The following is a 19,020-nucleotide window of genomic DNA, read 5'->3' on the forward strand; positions in this document are numbered from 1 at the left end:
ATATTTCTCCACTCTCTTTTTCTCTCTTACAAAATTTCAATTAAATCTCCCTCTAGCAACAAACAAGTTTTTAGTTTTTGTGGGCTTGATCTTGTTAGCTAGTCGGATGATTTGATCACGTACGGTGGCCTCCTCGCCGGAGCTTTGGGCATCTCTTTCCGTTGATTGGCAAGGTGGTTTCGTGGCGGGAGAGCAACCTGTACGTTCTTCATCATCAAGGCGTTTGCCGCCAGTGTGATCTCGTCCACCGGCTTTTTCCACGTCTTGCCCGAAACTTTTGACACCTTCACCAACCCTGCCGGCCGGAAAAGCCCCATGGGCAGGGAAGGGCTGGTGACTGGTGAGGGTCTCGAAAGCATCGATGGACAGGATCACCCCGGCTGCAAAGGCCTTAATGATGAAGAAGAGGCTGCTCTCCAGCCGTAACACCGGAACCACCTTGCCGATGAACGGCAAGAATACGCCCAAAGTACGGCGACGATAATGAGATCAACTTAAATTTCTTTTCAATGGTTGGGATATTCCCAAAATTTAAGGGGGGAAATGGTGGATGTTGCGTTGGAGTGTGGGTTGGATCATGCGGAAACTGAGGTACAGGCTTTCTTTATGTTTTTTTTTTTTTTTTTTTGCCCAGGCAGTCCGGAACAACACACAATTCACACTCTAATATGGTTAGATATCCAATATGTGTAGAACTGTATGGGAAACAATTAGTTTGGAAACTGTTAATCATATTGGTTTTTCTATAATATATATATGAAGTTTTAAATTCTGGAGTTTTTATAAGGAATGAAAGTGCTCAAGTTAACCACTGATTACCTAATTTTTTTAAACCTTTAAAACCAAAGATCTAAATTCAAAAAAATTATGTAATTCACCCATTTTTACTTTATATATACAATAAGTTATTGCTGAAGTGATGGATGACTAAACTATCAACATGCAATGTTCTAAGATTTTGACAGAATGCATGTATTTGCTACTCTCTCTCTCTCTCTCTCTCTCTCTCTCTATATATATATATATATATATATATATATATATATATATATATATATATATATATATATATATATATATAGTAATCTGTTACTCTTGATATGCATGCTCAATTCAAATATTCTATTGCTGACTCACCATCCACTCTTTCATAAATGAGACTATCTCACCTTACGGATTATGTTTATATTAATTTAGATTGAATAATGATTAGTTTCATTATATATATCACTTAGTATTCAATTAGAATGAACTCATTTAAATAAGCATAGACCTTAGCTTGTGTTTTGGTGGCACCAAGTTACACTCTTATACGAGAAATTTGTAACAGAAAATATTAAGTAGAAATTATGTTATCACAAATTAGCAACTAGTAAAATTAAAAAAAATAGCGCTGATTCGAAATTGACAGCACAAGATTTGTTTATATCTACAACTAACCCCTCCTTCATTAAGCAAACCTAAACAAAGTTAAGGTGGTACGTTCAATGGTTGCAGTCCCTAGATGGGAGCCAAAGACAACTAAACAGAAGAGGCCAAGAGGGGTGGCAGAGGCCATTGAATTATTGAATTGAACAACCATAAGCTAAAAAGGGGGGAATATTTTGGATGAAATAATAACAAAAAATTTGAATGCTTTGTCTTCATGCACACTAATAACAGAAGAGGCAAAGAGGGGTGGCAGTCTGGCAAGGGCCAATGAATTATTGAACAACCATAAGCTAAAATGGGGGGACTCCATTATTGGATGATTGCTCCTTTTTTTTTTTTTTTTGTGGGTTTACAAATTTTTTTTTTTGAGTGGATATAGTCTGATTAGTCTCTACCGGTTGGTCCAAGTGATGATGGAAGGAGAAGAGAATTCAAAGAAATTAAGAGTTAATTAATACATAATATACTTCTCCACTATGGTTAATTAATACATAATACATAATTATGATGAGTGGATATACTTCTCCACTTAATTGTCCTTATAAGTGCACAAATCAATGTAGTAATAGCGTGCGAAGGCAATGGTCTAACCCACAGGGAATTGTAACAATGCAATTTACTAATCAAATAAAATTCACTCTAAATGAATTGAAGTAATCAAAATAAGATAAAAACGAGATCAAATAATAAGATAACTTTAAAACAACTTGAAATTAAATAACAATGATATGAGATAACCGGCAGGAAGAAAAATTATAGAAACATTAATCTATTACCAATACGTACTAGTTTTGCATTTTAGTTTAACTTGCCAACCAATTAAGGCAAAATCACAACGGCTTCCACCACTACAAGTCTGAACGACCACCGGAGAGGCGGAAAATCAGAGACGAATCACGGAGTCAGATGACTATCTGCCTCAAACTCAGAGAACACGAAACAAAGACTACAGAATCGGAGAACCAGAGAAGAAGAGAGAACTCATATTCTCATAGAGAACTCAGACTCTCATAGAGAACTCAATCTCTAAGAGAATCGGGGATAGGAGATGAGAGAACAACGAAGTCGCGATTCACGAAGAGAGGAGATGAGAGAACTCAGAGAATGCAAACCCTAGGTCTCGAGTCTCGACTGCGCAACTGAATGAAATGAAGACTAAGTCTTCATTCAACAAATGTATATACACGCATTAAATGACGTCGTATTGAACACTGCCCTGCGAAGCCCGAAAAAAAAAAAAAAAAAAAAAAAAAAAAAAAAAAAAAAAAAAACAAATCGACTATTCGGGCGGGTCGGATATTAAAATATCCTACATCACCCGAATATCATTAACCGACGGCATTTCACTCAGCGGATCGGGTACGTGTATTTGGATTCGGTTCGATTCGGATATGCCTGTTTCGGCCAACAGGTCAGACGGGTTATGCACAACCCTACCTATTATGACTTGCAACTTGTTAGTTGCTGCATGCCATTGTTGGTAAGTTGGCAAAGTTGATCATTGTGTGTTGGACTGCTGGTGGCTGTATTTGAGACATTTTAATTTAATGTATAAATGTATTATTAAGGCTATGATGAAAGCTTCCACCAATAATCTGAAAAATAAGGGATTAAGTTGGTATGTATTTCAATCCTCATGGGGATGTTGTAGAAATTTGCCCTTAATCCTAACTTTGATATGGACAAAAAGCTTACTGAGCCAAGTTTATAATTGTCTAATCATCTAATGTTTACTTATTTTCTATTGCTCAAGTTGTTTTTGCTAATTTTGCTTAAGTTTTGAGTGTTAACAGGAAGAAGAAGAATAATAAAAACTAGTCAACTAGGAGTCTAGGAACTAGGAAATTGGTTGCAATGTTGGATGAGGATTGAGGATCACTGAAGTACTGGACAGTGGAGTATGATCAATTTTAACCCTACTTGAAACGAGAATTTTTTTCAGCCAAAAATTGCCGGAAAATCCGCCGGTTTTTGTTTCCCGGCGCCAGGAGGACCATTTTTGCCAAAAAAAAAAACAATAGTCATGGACCAAAATTGCAAAGTTTGAAAGTCGTGGACCAATCCTACAAGTGCCACTATAGTCGTTGGACTAAAAATGTAAAGAACTCCCATTTAGAATTTCAATAACTTTTGTAGACTTTTTAAAATAAAAAAGTTGATAAAAGTTTACGATTATTTTTTATATAGACTTTTATAGAGTTTTACAAAGTTTTAAAATATTTTGAACGATTCTATAAAAATTAATAAAAATTTAATAAAATCATCATTTTACAGTCTACAAAAGTCAAAATTGAATAAACCCCTACAATTGTTACAAAATATAAATCATTTTTAAAATTGTAACATAATTGATATGCATAATTGGATCGTCCACTCCTTGGTCTAGTTCATTTATCATCTAGTTTTTTTTTTTTTTTTTTTTTTTTTTTTTTTTTTTTTTTTTTTTTTTTTTTTTTACATTTTAGATACGGTAATAGTAACCCACCCAGATCCGATCCGAAACCCAACTAATAAAAATAGAGCAAGTGAGCAACCGTATCACAAAACTACGTTACCCGCCTTCCCTCCTCCCCGAACTCTCAAATTTTCACGGCGGCACTTCCCCCTCTCTTCCTTCCGGCGAAAACCCTAACTTCAATTCCTCGCCCAAAACCGACCTATTCTGCCCTAACACCAACCACTGTACGGAAATTGTTGAAGCCCTTAAGGCCGAAGGGTATCCTCAATTCAAAATCCCTCCTCAATTTTCCCATTTTACCCCCTTCGTTCTTCTGCAGCCCTGGTTGGCTCGGGCGAGTCGACTCGCCCTTGCTAGGCTTGGACTTTGCGTGCTTCTATGCCGCCGAGTCGAATTGTGCTGTTCAACATTCGTTTATAATTGTTTTCTCATTCGTTTTTGCCTGGCCTTTGCTGTTTTTCCTCTGCTGTCGGTGTTAGGTGCTTGTTTCTGCAGCCTGAAGAGTGGCAAGTGGGAGAGATTGAGAGGGAAGGGAATTTAGGTTTAAATTTTTTTTGGAGATGAGCTGAGCTGAGCTCAGGGTGAGCTTAAAATGAGTAGACTATCAATTAGACCCCGTCCCCTCGACTTTAACAAGAAGCTGCCCATTGTAAAATCTGTCAAGGATTTCGAGGATGATATTGACACACCTACCAATACCCGCAACTCCCAAATTCTCCGGCTGCAAGCCGAAGCTACAGACACTGAGGTGGATTCCCTTTACAGAACATTAGTTTTGCTAGTCCAATTTTGTCTTGTGTTATACGTTTTTGTTTAGCTTTTGCGTGGATGAACTAATGGCACGATAAATGCGTCTTCGTGTAGTTGCTATGTTGTTAGTGTACATTTGAGCCAAAACTGACTGCTGAAATAATTTTCGTGCTTTAGGTGCAGCAAGTTTCTGCAAAGAAATTGGCTTCTGAAATTCCTACTCCAGAGTTTGTAATTGTAGATACATATGAAAGAGACTATTCACGCACTTTCAGTCAGCCAACGTCATATATACATGCAAGGGGAGGTTTGTAGAATACACACAACTTTGATAGTTATTAGCGTTCTCAGTTGCTAGTAATTTAATGAATTATTTTGAAATGATTATAGCTCGGGCTGAAATTGGAGAGTTTGTGGAGTATGATCTTGACAATGAAGACGAAGATTGGCTTCATGAGTTCAATAGAGAAAGAAAGATCCTTCCTGCTGAAAAGTAATAACCTCCTTGACTGCTTATGTTCATCTATGTAGCTCATGTTACACTTATTGCTATTGTAGTTCGCATGTGAATAATGTGATTCTTTGATCACATATCACATGTTATTGTAGCTTTCATCTGTTGTTTAATGTTGTGCCTTTGCTTCTGTTTGTAAATGCTAACTCAATATCTACATGATACTAAAACATATCATAAAGATGGGGTCCTACATCATGCAGGATGGGAAAGGAAGATGTATACCATCTGACAATCCCTAGTGCAATTATAAATATTGGGATTTTTTCATGAACTGGATAGCCCATACTATGGGCATTGGTATTGATGATGGGAGAAATTATCTTGTTTGAGAATAGGAACCCTGATATAATGTTGAGCCTAAAAACTAAATACTACCCTACTTTGGCAATCGTAACAAATGAGCCGCCTAGACATTATTCTATCAAGGGGTTTCTGAATGCCTAACTTTTAGATGCTGGAGCTCTTCCCCTTTCCTTGTTCCAACTAACATTAAGCATTTGACGAGGATTAGAACCAGGTCATATGGTTATGGGTTATTGTTGTACCTGAACCTTAAACTTCTCTGTCCAACATTTTATTACTACATTCTTTATTTTTAATGACCAAGATAACTTTTAGTTAGGGGTGCAAATGGAATACCTATCTTTTTTTTTGAAAGCATGGAATACCTATCTAATTTATGGCTGTCTTTAAGATTTTTCAAAGGGCATCACTCAATTTAATGTGGCTCCTCACTGTTAAGATCATGTATTTTTTATTTTTTATGGGGGCAGAGCAAATGCTGGATCCATTAAGCTGACCTTGTGCATGCAGCAACTTGACTTATATTCTAACAGCAGGGTCCTTGCTGATTTTGGATTTTGGTTAATTCCTTGAATTGTGTATTAGGGGATACTGCCTTGACTATCTTGTTAATCAACTGTCACACAACTTTTTGCTTTCATCTTTGATTTAGGTTTTTCTATTAAAAAAAAAAAAAAAAAAAAAAAAANCCATTGTAAAATCTGTCAAGGATTTCGAGGATGATATTGACACACCTACCAATACCCGCAACTCCCAAATTCTCCGGCTGCAAGCCGAAGCTACAGACACTGAGGTGGATTCCCTTTACAGAACATTAGTTTTGCTAGTCCAATTTTGTCTTGTGTTATACGTTTTTGTTTAGCTTTTGCGTGGATGAACTAATGGCACGATAAATGCGTCTTCGTGTAGTTGCTATGTTGTTAGTGTACATTTGAGCCAAAACTGACTGCTGAAATAATTTTCGTGCTTTAGGTGCAGCAAGTTTCTGCAAAGAAATTGGCTTCTGAAATTCCTACTCCAGAGTTTGTAATTGTAGATACATATGAAAGAGACTATTCACGCACTTTCAGTCAGCCAACGTCATATATACATGCAAGGGGAGGTTTGTAGAATACACACAACTTTGATAGTTATTAGCGTTCTCAGTTGCTAGTAATTTAATGAATTATTTTGAAATGATTATAGCTCGGGCTGAAATTGGAGAGTTTGTGGAGTATGATCTTGACAATGAAGACGAAGATTGGCTTCATGAGTTCAATAGAGAAAGAAAGATCCTTCCTGCTGAAAAGTAATAACCTCCTTGACTGCTTATGTTCATCTATGTAGCTCATGTTACACTTATTGCTATTGTAGTTCGCATGTGAATAATGTGATTCTTTGATCACATATCACATGTTATTGTAGCTTTCATCTGTTGTTTAATGTTGTGCCTTTGCTTCTGTTTGTAAATGCTAACTCAATATCTACATGATACTAAAACATATCATAAAGATGGGGTCCTACATCATGCAGGATGGGAAAGGAAGATGTATACCATCTGACAATCCCTAGTGCAATTATAAATATTGGGATTTTTTCATGAACTGGATAGCCCATACTATGGGCATTGGTATTGATGATGGGAGAAATTATCTTGTTTGAGAATAGGAACCCTGATATAATGTTGAGCCTAAAAACTAAATACTACCCTACTTTGGCAATCGTAACAAATGAGCCGCCTAGACATTATTCTATCAAGGGGTTTCTGAATGCCTAACTTTTAGATGCTGGAGCTCTTCCCCTTTCCTTGTTCCAACTAACATTAAGCATTTGACGAGGATTAGAACCAGGTCATATGGTTATGGGTTATTGTTGTACCTGAACCTTAAACTTCTCTGTCCAACATTTTATTACTACATTCTTTATTTTTAATGACCAAGATAACTTTTAGTTAGGGGTGCAAATGGAATACCTATCTTTTTTTTTGAAAGCATGGAATACCTATCTAATTTATGGCTGTCTTTAAGATTTTTCAAAGGGCATCACTCAATTTAATGTGGCTCCTCACTGTTAAGATCATGTATTTTTTATTTTTTATGGGGGCAGAGCAAATGCTGGATCCATTAAGCTGACCTTGTGCATGCAGCAACTTGACTTATATTCTAACAGCAGGGTCCTTGCTGATTTTGGATTTTGGTTAATTCCTTGAATTGTGTATTAGGGGATACTGCCTTGACTATCTTGTTAATCAACTGTCACACAACTTTTTGCTTTCATCTTTGATTTAGGTTTTTCTATTAAAAAAAAAAAAAAAAAAAAAAAATTTTTTTTTTGTTTTTTTTTTTTTTTAAAAAAAAAACCAAAAAAAAAAAAAAATTTTTTTTTTGTTTTTTTTTTTTTTTAAAAAAAAAACCAAAAAAAAAAAAAAATTTTTTTTTTGTTTTTTTTTTTTTTTAAAAAAAAAACCAAAAAAAAAAAAAAATTTTTTTTTTGTTTTTTTTTTTTTTTAAAAAAAAAACCAAAAAAAAAAAAAAATTTTTTTTTTGTTTTTTTTTTTTTTTAAAAAAAAAACCAAAAAAAAAAAAAAATTTTTTTTTTGTTTTTTTTTTTTTTTAAAAAAAAAACCAAAAAAAAAAAAAAATTTTTTTTTTGTTTTTTTTTTTTTTTAAAAAAAAAACCAAAAAAAAAAAAAAATTTTTTTTTTGTTTTTTTTTTTTTTTAAAAAAAAAACCAAAAAAAAAAAAAAATTTTTTTTTTGTTTTTTTTTTTTTTTAAAAAAAAAACCAAAAAAAAAAAAAAATTTTTTTTTTGTTTTTTTTTTTTTTTAAAAAAAAAACCAAAAAAAAAAAAAAATTTTTTTTTTGTTTTTTTTTTTTTTTAAAAAAAAAACCAAAAAAAAAAAAAAATTTTTTTTTTGTTTTTTTTTTTTTTTAAAAAAAAAACCAAAAAAAAAAAAAAATTTTTTTTTTGTTTTTTTTTTTTTTTAAAAAAAAAACCAAAAAAAAAAAAAAATTTTTTTTTTGTTTTTTTTTTTTTTTAAAAAAAAAAAAAAAAAAAAAAACAGAAAGAAAACTTTGATTTAGGTAGTAGTTCCTCTTTACTGGACCTATATCTTGCCACAAACCAATAAGGGATGTCTTTCTGATAAAGTGTTTGAGCCTTGTATGCCTTGCAACAAATAAATTCTTTTGTTTTCATATTCACAATTTGGTTGCTTTGTGTGTGTGTGTTCCTGTTTCTGTATGTGTTCTCCTCTTAATTTGAATACTGTTGCTTTGGGTATGCGTAGTTTCTTCCAAAACTTATCCTATTGTCACTTGTTTCTGGATTCAGATTTGAGACAATCCTGTATAAATTGGAAGTTTTAGATCACAAGTCTCGGGAAAGAGCAGGAGTAATTACTCCAACTCTTGTATCACATATCCCTGTGCTTCTCAGTTTTGATGCTGCTGTTGAGGTGAAAATCTTATTTGTTGATATCTAGTTTAGTCACTTGTATCTAGTTAAATGTCAAATCACCCTTTTGAAATTAGCTATAAGACTAATCTGCAACTTAATATACTTAAGAAATACTTGTTCATTGGTTAACTTATCTCCTACAGTAGTCTGGACACGCTTGCTGAAAGTCTTTTTTTTGGCATTCCTTTTTCACTTTTCAGTACAATCTTTAGACAAGTTCTTTAGCATTAGCTGTTGACTGTTGCTTACCTGTTTCCGTCTTAGTCTCTTGACACCTGCTTAGCATTAGCTTTCACCCTTGCCAATTAATTTTCATTTTCCTTAATGATTCTAGAAGGAAACTTATTTGTAACTGATCTTATAGTTTGTCTTTATTTATTTAAATGCTAGGCTTTGCAATCTATTTCCACAACATATGGAGTTTTTCAGTCTATATATAGCTACTGGAAAGATAAGGTATGAATTCTGCGGCATTAGAGTTTCATAATCCAATGAATTTTATATTTCATACTATACAGGCTTTCGATTACCATTATTATTTTTATAATTTCACTGAAAACATAACTGCTGGCTAACATCTCTTATATCCCATCAAATTTCTATCAATTGCCCAGGATTGACTCATTGACCATTTTTCTATCCTTTTAACAAATAGGAAGCACCAGGCTGGTGCACAGTGAGCTTTTTAATGAAATCAGCTGTGCATTGAATTGATTACAAGAAGAGTGTTCTTGAAATTCTTCATGGATTTTGAAGTATCTGGGCTTTTTTCTTTTGAACTCATTAGTTTTTCTTTAACTCATTTATTTTATTTTTATCCTTTCATGTGAACAAGTATGGGTGACAGGGTCTTTCTTTTGGGATATAAAGATCCCCAATTTTTGTGTGGGGATGATATATAGTTATCGGAGACAGCAGTTTCTTTGTATATATTGGGTTGTGCACCCACTTCAGTAGTTGTCTGTTCCTTTAGAAGCTTGTAACAAAATTTTTTATGTTGGGACGAAGTAGTGCTTGATGACTGATGAGTAGATGAAATGGAAGTTATATATGCGGTCATAGAGTTCATAAAAATTGTTGTAGGATTCTTTTCTATTTTGTCTCTTTAATTTCTATCATTGTGTGACGATCTATTTGTATACTCATCATCCTCAAAATGTACCTGTGCTTGACAAATAGATGATATTGAAGTTATATTTCTGCTCATTGAGAGCATAAAATCAGAATTAAGATTTTTTTTCATCATTCTCAATATGGACTAGTGCTTAGTGTGCAGATGATATCGAAGTTATATTTCTGCTCAGAGTTTATAAAATCCACATTAAGATTTGTTTCCATTTTCTTTTTATCCATTTTAAAAGATGAATTCTAATGCATTAATCTCCTTTTTTGGCTTTTCCATTTTGTTGTCCATCAGCGGGAACATTGGCAGAAGCCCATTCTTCGGCGCTTGCAGGTCATTTTGATGAACCCAATATTAGTTATTAAATTGTTGTTGCAGTTCATATAATTATATTATTAGGCTTCCTGTTTTTACTTGAATTTTTTCTTTAACCAAATCTGATTGTCTACTGACAACTTAGTACTTACAACTATTTTTGCAGCCTCCTCCACCAGTTAATGATACCAACCCATATAATGTATTTAGGCCAAGGGAAAAGGCTCACAGACTCCACACAAGAAGGGTATGTGACTTGAATGGCATTGTCTTATTTCTTTGTTGCGAGTTTTCTGCTGCTTTAATTTTAAAATTCTGAGGTGTTACTGTTTTACTGATGGTGTTTGTATTTTGCTTACTTTCCCCAGATGCAAAGGAGGGAAAACAATGTTCAATCATTTGAAAAGCTTCGCCAGGTGAGCTTATGTATCTTATCAGTTTGTGGTTTTGGTCTCCCTTCTTTCACTTGATATTACATCTTAGTCAATATCAAAACCAACAAGGTTTATACTACTTTTGTGTTCTTTCCCTTCATTGCATGATTGTTCATTTGATGCCTCAAACTGCACTTGGTCAAATTCCAGACGCTCTTCATTTATGTTGTTTCTGCATGATCATATTGCTCACAAGCAGACAACCCTTCCAATTATCATTCACCTAGTCATGTTTCTTGCCTTCATTTGCACTCCTAGAAATGTTATCTAATTCAACCTCTTATGCCCAACTAATCATATTGGTTATCATTTATAATGGTCGATGCCGCTGCTGATGCCTTTCTTTGTAGATGTATGTGTTGTTAGGAGATGGCACAACACATGATACTTTAGTGGCAACATAAGCTATAGTCTTGTACTCGTACAGTTGAGGCACAAGATACTATATGTTGTTTTTTTGCAAACCCATGTTATCAAATTGGACCTGATGTAAACAGTGAGGTCACTCATAGATTTGCTGTCATTAGCAGTCTATCTAGTCTGAGTCAATTGAGGAACATTTTGACAGATGCAACCTACAATCCATTGTTTGATGGACATACCATAACTCCATTAGGGCATAAGGTATGCTTTAGAGCCATCCAATGTGCTTCAATAGGTGACAGTAAGAGATTGAGGTGTTCCTGCCAATTGTCAGTATTGGTTCAGATCTTGGATGGTGTTCCTTAGGTGGCTAACAACTGGTTGATGGGTGTAAGATTAGAGACTTTTGGCAAGTCGTCATCCTCTCATCTACCAAATTTCTGCCATTTATTTTCTTTGGCATTGTAGGTTGGTTGGGGGTTTCAATGGAAGTTTTCAAACAGTACTGACATAGTCAATAATGTAGAGCTATACTGTATTTTACATAGTTATGCATAAGTATTACCTGCCTCATCTGTTATATTTACTATTTGAAATTAATGAATTCGCTACTTCCATCTTCAGGTTAGACGCAACCTTGAACAAGCAAAGACCATTCTTGAGGCTCTTGTCAAGGCAAGTTTTTCTTAATTGTTAGAAAGAGAAATCTCAGATAAACTGTGTTACAATTTAACTTAACCCCAAAAAAAAGGGGGAAAAAGGTAAAACAAACTGTGTTCTCTGTTTTGTTACAATATATGTCTACATCCAATAGCTATGCTTAAACATTTTACGTGATTTGTGTGCAGAGAGAAGAGAAAAAGAGGGAAGTTATGGAGAGTGAAATTAGCCTTCAGAGACTTCAAATGAAACATAAGGTATGGTGGAGGCTTCATCTGGTTTTTTACATTATTCCTGTTTTACATTTACAGCATGAAATGAAGGTAAACTGTATAATATGATCATTGAGAAATGAATTCAATCCCATTTATTAAGTAGCTGTTTCTGCAATTAGTACTGCTCTCTGCTTATTACTTGTGGATTCTTTCTGTTAGGGTAAGTGGCTTGTTTTCTTGGCTTGACTATCATCCTTTCCAGTGCTTTAAGTAGAGCATTTAGCTGGCAGTGAAAAGTTTCTTGTATCTGAAAGTTTATTTAGTTTCTTCTTGAGGCATGTATTTAAATATATTGTTGGTGGGAAACAATGCCCACAATGTATCATCTACCATTCCTGTCACCTTGAAAATAAACTATAGCTATATCTGAAATTCTAGAATTTGTGGCATTACCTGATGCTGGATTTATACAATAATATTCCTTTGCGTTTTACTAGTTGGAGATTTTATTTGTCTCACAATGTGAGAATTTCTTCTAAGTAAATGATCCATTGATATAACTGGCTTTTGAATAGTTTACTAATTGATTGTTCATTGTTGTATACAGAATGAAACTGAGCTTCTTGAAGATAGCTTGGCCCTACCAGGATTTCATTCCTTTCCTAGCAAGGTTGGTTCAAGTGAGGATGAGTTTGTTGACTCGGATGGTGTTGCTGCTAGCCGTCAACATGTTCGGCCTTCTATGGTACAATCTATGCCATTCGCAGACTCAAAAATGGTGGCAGTTTCCACTGGAAGCATAAGACGGGAGTTCAAACGACGTCAGACCCCATCTGGATGGCTCCAAAAATTGGTGCTTGCTTGCTCCTCTTATAACTTGCTCCTTTCCATTTCCCCTCCCTGGGTATAGTCGTCGTGCATAGAAATTTTTTCGCCTTGTTGGTTTTACTTTAACAAGGGAATGTGGATGCATATATACATATAGGTAACTAGATGTTGAATAGGGGATATGGAATTAAGGTTTCTTCATTTCTGAAATAGGTGCACTGCGTTAGAGAAACACATTATGGAACCCTACCATTTCTGATAACATGGTAAATGCAGGATCCTAATGAGCCAGTTCTGCTGTTCACGAAACCTCTGGATCCCGAGAAACTGGCAGCTGCAGGCATTATGCCACCAACAGATTCATCAATGGCCAATGTCATATCAGGACGCCCATTTAATTTCCGTGGACGAATAGGCAGGGGTGGCCGACTGGTGTTTGACAGATGGAATCCACTTATGCATACTCCAATTGAGTGCGGTGATACTTTATACCTACCACCAAAGCCCCGGCCAGCCACTCATCATCGCTGATATTAAATGTTATTTCCAGTTTCTGAACTCGGAAGAGTATGCTCTCTGCTCTGGGTTCACCATAGCTCATTGTGCAATTAACATTGTATTCTTCACTTCAAGGTTAGGAAAAAGAGCACCCTTTGTACAATTAGTGGTATTCTCGTGTTTTTTCGAGGCTAGTCGGTAGAAAGGAAGAGCCCGCCCAACAGAGCGTCTTTGTTGCGGATGTAGCAACATGATGTTTGGAGTAAATGCATAGATAGTGTATGCTTTGTTGTAAATGAAATGGAATTGCATCAAGTGAAGTAGAGAATAATTTCTCCATTGTGTTGTAAATTCTGACATTCTAATATTCTTTCTCATCAGTTTCTCGTGGACCTTTAAATTATGCCAAGCTATATTGGGCATTTTCTACATATTCATTTATATAATCAAGTTGTATATTTGTTTCTTGAGATATTTATGACTGAGTTCTCAATTGAAGAAGTAGAAAAGGAAGAATTTACTAATCCAATTTTTGAAGTTGGTACAAGATCAATTGGTGGAGCAAAACATATTTAGACAATTGTATTGTCGTTATTTACCTAATGAAAGGTTGAAGTAAAATTAAACAAGAAATAATACTCCGTATATAACAGATTTAGAACAAAGGATTATTAATTGATATATTAAAAATAGAATTACAATTTGAAATAATTAATTATGATGGTAATAAATTTGCAGATCTTTATTTACATTATCTAAAACTCAATATGAAAATGACAAATGTGAATTATATTTACTAAGGGAAAGAAAAGTAATACCAAAATTTATTTGGTAATTTGTTTAAGTAATTATCACGTATTCCTTCATCCTTATACATATATAATCAACTTAAATGAGATTTAGTAGATCGTGATAACATCTAAATATAGAGTTTTAAAATTGTGAATATTGAGTACTGTAATTTTGTATATTAAGATCTAAAATTGTGAATATAAAGTTTTAAAATTGTACAAAATAGAGTTTTAAAATTATGAACATAAAGTTTCAAAATTGTTAACATAAACATGGACATGGTTCATATAACATAATTTATCGATTAATAGTGATCAAATATGTTAAAATTGAATGATAAGTTAACTATGGTAAAAAAAATACACGAAAACTAAGTAAAGCCCCTACCATGAATCCCTAGTCCCTTCTCAGCATCTCGCCTTCTCCGATCTCTACTCCAGTCCTCAGATACTCCGGTCAAGCGGTCATTCCCTCACGCCCTCCGCCCACGCTCAGTCACTCCTCAGTCCTCACCTCAGCCCTCTGCCCTAACTCCTCTGCTCAAGGTAATTTTTTTACGTATTAAAATTAAAATTGTGTTTGGAATTTTTAAAATTTCTTTAATTGTTCATTACTATTGTATGTAAATTTTTGAGAAAGAACCAAAGGAGTTATTGTGTTTGAGAAAATTAATTATGGAGTCTGTAAATTTTGGAAATTATGGAGTCTGTAATTATGAGAAAATTGTATGTTTAAGTGTTTAACCAGTATAATTGTGTAAACAATTGCACTTGATAGTGGAAACCAGTCATATTTGTATGTTTAAGTGTTTAACCAGACCTCTGGTTTAACTAAAAGATATGCTGTGGCAAATATATAAATACGTACTTATACCACTCCGACCAGTGTAGCAGAGAAAGGTTTCAATTTGATTTCTTGTAATTTAATTAATTTTGTTTCATTTTACATTTTAATTTTGATGCATTCACATTTGTACTACTACTGCATAGTACGAACAAAATGGAGAATGAGGGGAAGGCAGAGCTTGGAAGTTTGCTTAAAATTCTACCACCAGTTGAATTCTGCTGTGTTTATGGCTCCACTCTTCATCCAAACAATAAAGCTCAGGTTTTATTACCTACACTATCTATTTTTTCCTTTTTTTAAAAAAAGTTATAAATTAATTGTGTCTTGAACTACATATATACTTTCTTGTTACATTGCTGCTGATTATAGTTGGTAATAATATTTTTGCTCCATTTTCCATATAAGTTCTTTAATAAATTTGCTCGCTGCTATATACCGTGCTGCTTGTTTTGCAGTCTTCCATGCTGTTACATAACTGCACTTGTGGAATTAGTTATTTGTGGTGCTTACATGGTTCGCTCTTATTTTGTAGAAATCCATGGTAGATTACATTCTTGGTGTAGCTGATCCTATACAATGGCATACTGAGGTATTTCTTCAATTTCACTTTCATTGCGTTTGATGTTTGTTTTCTTTATTTTTTCCCCTTTCTCCTTGTCATTTAAATGCTCTCTCCCTCTCTCTCTCAAGTAGAATTTAAAGACGAACAGTGATCACTATGCATCATGGCTTATTCGCATTGGTGGAGGTAGGCTGGTAACCTCTTGGTCTTGACATCTCTTTAGTTTCTTTTACTCTCAAATTATATATAAATTCTAATTAATATAAATAATTCATTGTGCCTCTCACCAGATTAATGGTATTGCAAATAATATTGGTGTTGGTATACACTTCAACCCCTTTGTTTCTTGGAATAACAAGGTAATGAGTATTTGTGATAACTGGTAAGGCGCATATTTGAATTGCTCATTAGAAATCTTGTATTGTACCTTTGGCAGATGTTCAAGTATGGAGTTGTTCAAGTGCATGACTTGATTGAGGATATTCAAGGATGGGAGAGGTTCTACATGAGTGGTCGTTTGCAGAAACCTGTATGCCTCTTTGAAGAATGCTATTCTTACCTTACTTACATGTGAGATTTTCTTTTCTTCCATAGTCATGGTCCCATCCCAAATACATGCACCAAATTTATGGGACTGTGTAACATAAAGTTTGCAGAACTATTAACTATAGTTTTCCTAACCTAGACACTGGCAGAACAATCAGATGCAAATGCGAATATGGGCACATCAGGGGAAGGCTGAGATTATTTAGGCCTTTTAGTGTTTTTCTCTTCTTTTTTGGAGTATATCTGTGAATTTCCAATGATAAGAAGTGTTAGCTAAGCTTTGCTAAGGAAAAGTGTAAGGTTAAAAATAACTAAATGCCTTATAGTGATTCTTGATTTTAATTTTGGTGGCTAGTGATGTCATATCACATGAATTTGATCTTTTACTCGTATTTTTGTTTTATAATTCTGGAAACATAGAATTGCTTTAGGTTCTTGCCTGTGAAACCAGCTCGTCTCTGCTACCTTCTTCTGGAATGCTAAATATATCTAGTTGATTGTTGGTCAGTGTTAATACTGACAGTTGAAATTTTCATCTCAGGTTAATATTATTGTGGATAATTTGAATGTTGAAAATGAAAATGCTGTCAATTTGAGAGCTGCTGCATCTGCTGCTCTCCTCCTTTTGCCGTCTGAATTCAGTGAGGTTAGCCATTATAATAATTCCCAAAACCTTGATGCATACCAAAAATGTCACTTAAGTCTGGTGCTCATGCAGGAAGATTTATATGCCAAAATATGTAGCCTGTCATACATGGGTGACTTACGGATGCTTTTTGCGGAGGACAAAAATAAGGTATGGTTGATTAGAGAGGTTTTAGATTTCTGTTGAAAGAAGAGTACTTTTTGAGTATTACCTGACATGTAAGTTCCAGAATAAGAGGGTGTAGTTTACACTAGGCATATATGTATCACATCACCAGGCCTATCAAATAAATTAAAATTTAACTGTATTATCATGTGAAGCTATTGGGAGATAAATAAAACTACTATTCAACATTTGGTATTGCGGCCCTTATTCTTTTTGGTCAGATTTGATTCTTTGTGATCTCTCTCCTCTCTCATTTCTACCTCACACTCTTGCTATAACACTGGAAGAATAAATATCTGCTATGACTGGAAAAACAAGTTGAGCTACAACAAAATCTATACCTGGAAAGGAGAATTAGTCAATTAGAAATTATTTTTGGATGGAGGCCTTGTGTCTTTCAACATTGTCGTGCCAATCTCTTATAGTGCTCATAAGTCATAATTCCAAGTTCTGCTACCAAAACAGTTTTATTAGCTTTCAAGCAATTATAGTGAAAGATTAAACTCCTTGATTGCTTCTTGTACTTGTTTCCTTTTAGTAAAACTAATATTCAACATTTAATTTATTAGATTATTATTATATCTAACTGATACATCAACTTTGTTATGCTATTAACATAAAATTTCTTTAATTACCATATTCTATAGGTAAAAAATATTGTACAAGGACAATTTCACTTGTTCCAAAGAATTTATAGACCCTTTCTAGATGAATATGCTGCCAATGGCTTGCTGAGATTTTCATCAACTGGTGACAAGCAAGTAAATATAACTCAGGTCTCTCCACAATTCTCAAGCTTCTGAATTTATTTCATCTTTTTATTGTTCATTGGGTTGGGGTGTCCTGCTAATATTTGTTTACTATTGAATTATTGTAAAATCTAGTGCAACTATAGTTTTTCATCTATTGAAATTATTGTGGTAGCATGTGATGTATAAGCTAAATTTCGTTGGTGCAACCAACAAACAACAGTCCACATACTAAAATGCGGGTTCTTGAATGCATGCATGTCTGCAATCAAAGTTTGCTTGCATAAAAGAGGTTGATGTGTCTTAGCATGTTAAACCAGGATTGTGGATTATCTGCAGCCACTTTCTTTGCATCACATCTTCCTCTGCCTATTAGAAGCAAAATGGATACAAACCGTGGTGAGACGAAACAATTGGATTACAGTGGTATGCGTTTCAATTTGATCAGTAAATTAACATTTTTTTAAAAATAATTTTTAAAGCTTTGCTAGTTTTACTGAGTATTCCTTCTGAAACAAGTCCTTTAATATCCTTGTGTCTATTGTTGCAGGAAAAATTAGACAGGACATGATTATTGGTTCAAAAGAACAGGCTGCAAAATCCATGAGTAAGCTTCTTAGGCGAAAGGTTATGGTTTCAAGTGCAAGGCAGGCAGTTGCAGGTTTGCTAACTGCTGGTGCTGTTCACGGCGCCAAATATCTGGGGAAGAAGATGATCAAAGCTTGGAAATCTTGGACATAGACCGACCTCAAGCATACATGACCTCTTGGGAACTTTCCTGAGCAAGGGAAAAATTTTCAATGCACCCTAAGGCGAGAACTGTTTTGGTTTTAATGCGAAAGAGTTGGAAAGGGAGGACGGAGAATAACCCCAGGTTAACAAGAAACTTCTGAGCCATGTGTGCCCAATCCCCACAACCCAAAACAGTTTGAAGAACATGATTAAATCCCTTAAAGTTGGTAATTACTTCCACTTGGCGTTTTCTTTTTGCCTCTTACAGACAGACAATGCCAAGTGTAATAAATCCCTTAAAGTTGGTAATACTACTACATTACATAATAGCATTTTTATCATTCTGTTATCAAACACTGTAATTTCAATTCCTATTTATTTGTTGAATTGTAATTCCACTAAATTACAATTCTTCCCCCCCTAATTCCTTCCTACCAACCAAACGCCCTATAAAAGTTGTCTGAATAAAAAACCATTTTATGATGTTTTTGTACTAAGCCAATAACATTTACATTCTTAATTTATTAGTGAATAAATCCTCTAATTTCAGCATACCTGTTATACAAAGTTACTGCAGATCAACAAGTTGGTCTTTGACATAAAAATAGAGAAACAGCATAAGGCATTATATCTTACAATATCATGAATC

The 19,020-nt window shown here is 34.3% G+C and overlaps 2 protein-coding genes across 8 annotated transcripts; both read left to right on the forward strand.

Annotated features, from left to right (window-relative positions):
* On the forward strand, positions 1 to 13,742 carry LOC116027317. 4 transcript variants are annotated; one of them, XM_031268873.1, is made up of 13 exons: positions 3,889 to 4,543; positions 6,159 to 6,252; positions 6,432 to 6,561; positions 6,645 to 6,747; positions 8,772 to 8,895; positions 9,288 to 9,353; positions 10,315 to 10,353; positions 10,502 to 10,582; positions 10,704 to 10,751; positions 11,757 to 11,807; positions 11,981 to 12,049; positions 12,615 to 12,860; positions 13,112 to 13,742. In XM_031268873.1, the coding sequence occupies exons 1-13, from the start codon at positions 4,482 to 4,484 to the stop codon at positions 13,364 to 13,366; spliced, it is 1,368 nt and encodes a 455-aa protein (XP_031124733.1). In that variant the 5' UTR covers positions 3,889 to 4,481; the 3' UTR covers positions 13,367 to 13,742. The 4 variants fall into 4 exon arrangements, 3 of the variants coding, with proteins under 3 accessions (XP_031124734.1, XP_031124733.1, XP_031124732.1); XM_031268874.1 differs by lacking the exons at positions 3,889 to 4,543; positions 6,159 to 6,252; positions 6,432 to 6,561; positions 6,645 to 6,747 and adding exons at positions 1 to 591; positions 4,817 to 4,946; positions 5,030 to 5,132; XR_004099946.1 differs by lacking the exons at positions 6,159 to 6,252; positions 6,432 to 6,561; positions 6,645 to 6,747 and adding exons at positions 4,817 to 4,946; positions 5,030 to 5,132 and having other exon boundaries at positions 3,886 to 4,637; positions 12,615 to 12,992; positions 13,112 to 13,252.
* A 772-nt stretch (positions 13,743 to 14,514) lies between these two features.
* Positions 14,515 to 18,854, forward strand: LOC116026691 (phosphatidate cytidylyltransferase, mitochondrial). 4 transcript variants are annotated; one of them, XM_031268050.1, is made up of 11 exons: positions 14,515 to 14,670; positions 15,115 to 15,232; positions 15,504 to 15,560; positions 15,665 to 15,727; positions 15,824 to 15,892; positions 15,970 to 16,062; positions 16,621 to 16,725; positions 16,798 to 16,875; positions 17,538 to 17,666; positions 17,960 to 18,065; positions 18,190 to 18,854. In XM_031268050.1, the coding sequence occupies exons 2-11, from the start codon at positions 15,125 to 15,127 to the stop codon at positions 18,378 to 18,380; spliced, it is 999 nt and encodes a 332-aa protein (XP_031123910.1). In that variant the 5' UTR covers positions 14,515 to 14,670; positions 15,115 to 15,124; the 3' UTR covers positions 18,381 to 18,854. The 4 variants fall into 4 exon arrangements, with proteins under 4 accessions (XP_031123910.1, XP_031123911.1, XP_031123912.1 ...); XM_031268051.1 differs by having other exon boundaries at positions 17,979 to 18,065; positions 18,190 to 18,239; XM_031268052.1 differs by lacking the exon at positions 14,515 to 14,670 and having other exon boundaries at positions 15,148 to 15,232; positions 15,665 to 15,719.
* Positions 18,855 to 19,020: the final 166 nt, after the last annotated feature.

Source organism: Ipomoea triloba, chromosome 8 (genome assembly GCF_003576645.1).
Source record: "Ipomoea triloba cultivar NCNSP0323 chromosome 8, ASM357664v1".
Taxonomy (NCBI): domain Eukaryota; kingdom Viridiplantae; phylum Streptophyta; class Magnoliopsida; order Solanales; family Convolvulaceae; genus Ipomoea; species Ipomoea triloba.

Bases quoted from the DNA above. Each gene is read 5' to 3' on its own strand.
- LOC116026691 (XM_031268050.1), top strand. From the start codon at position 15,125: ATGGAGAATGAGGGGAAGGCAGAGCTTGGAAGTTTGCTTAAAATTCTA. The intron at 15,561-15,664 runs GTATTTCTTCAA...TCTCTCAAGTAG, and splicing joins CTATACAATGGCATACTGAG to AATTTAAAGACGAACAGTGA. The intron at 15,893-15,969 runs GTAATGAGTATT...TACCTTTGGCAG, and splicing joins TTGTTTCTTGGAATAACAAG to ATGTTCAAGTATGGAGTTGT.
- LOC116027317 (XM_031268872.1), top strand. From the start codon at position 4,482: ATGAGTAGACTATCAATTAGACCCCGTCCCCTCGACTTTAACAAGAAG. The intron at 12,050-12,614 runs GTATGGTGGAGG...TGTTGTATACAG, and splicing joins GACTTCAAATGAAACATAAG to AATGAAACTGAGCTTCTTGA. The intron at 12,861-13,111 runs GTGCTTGCTTGC...TGGTAAATGCAG, and splicing joins CTGGATGGCTCCAAAAATTG to GATCCTAATGAGCCAGTTCT.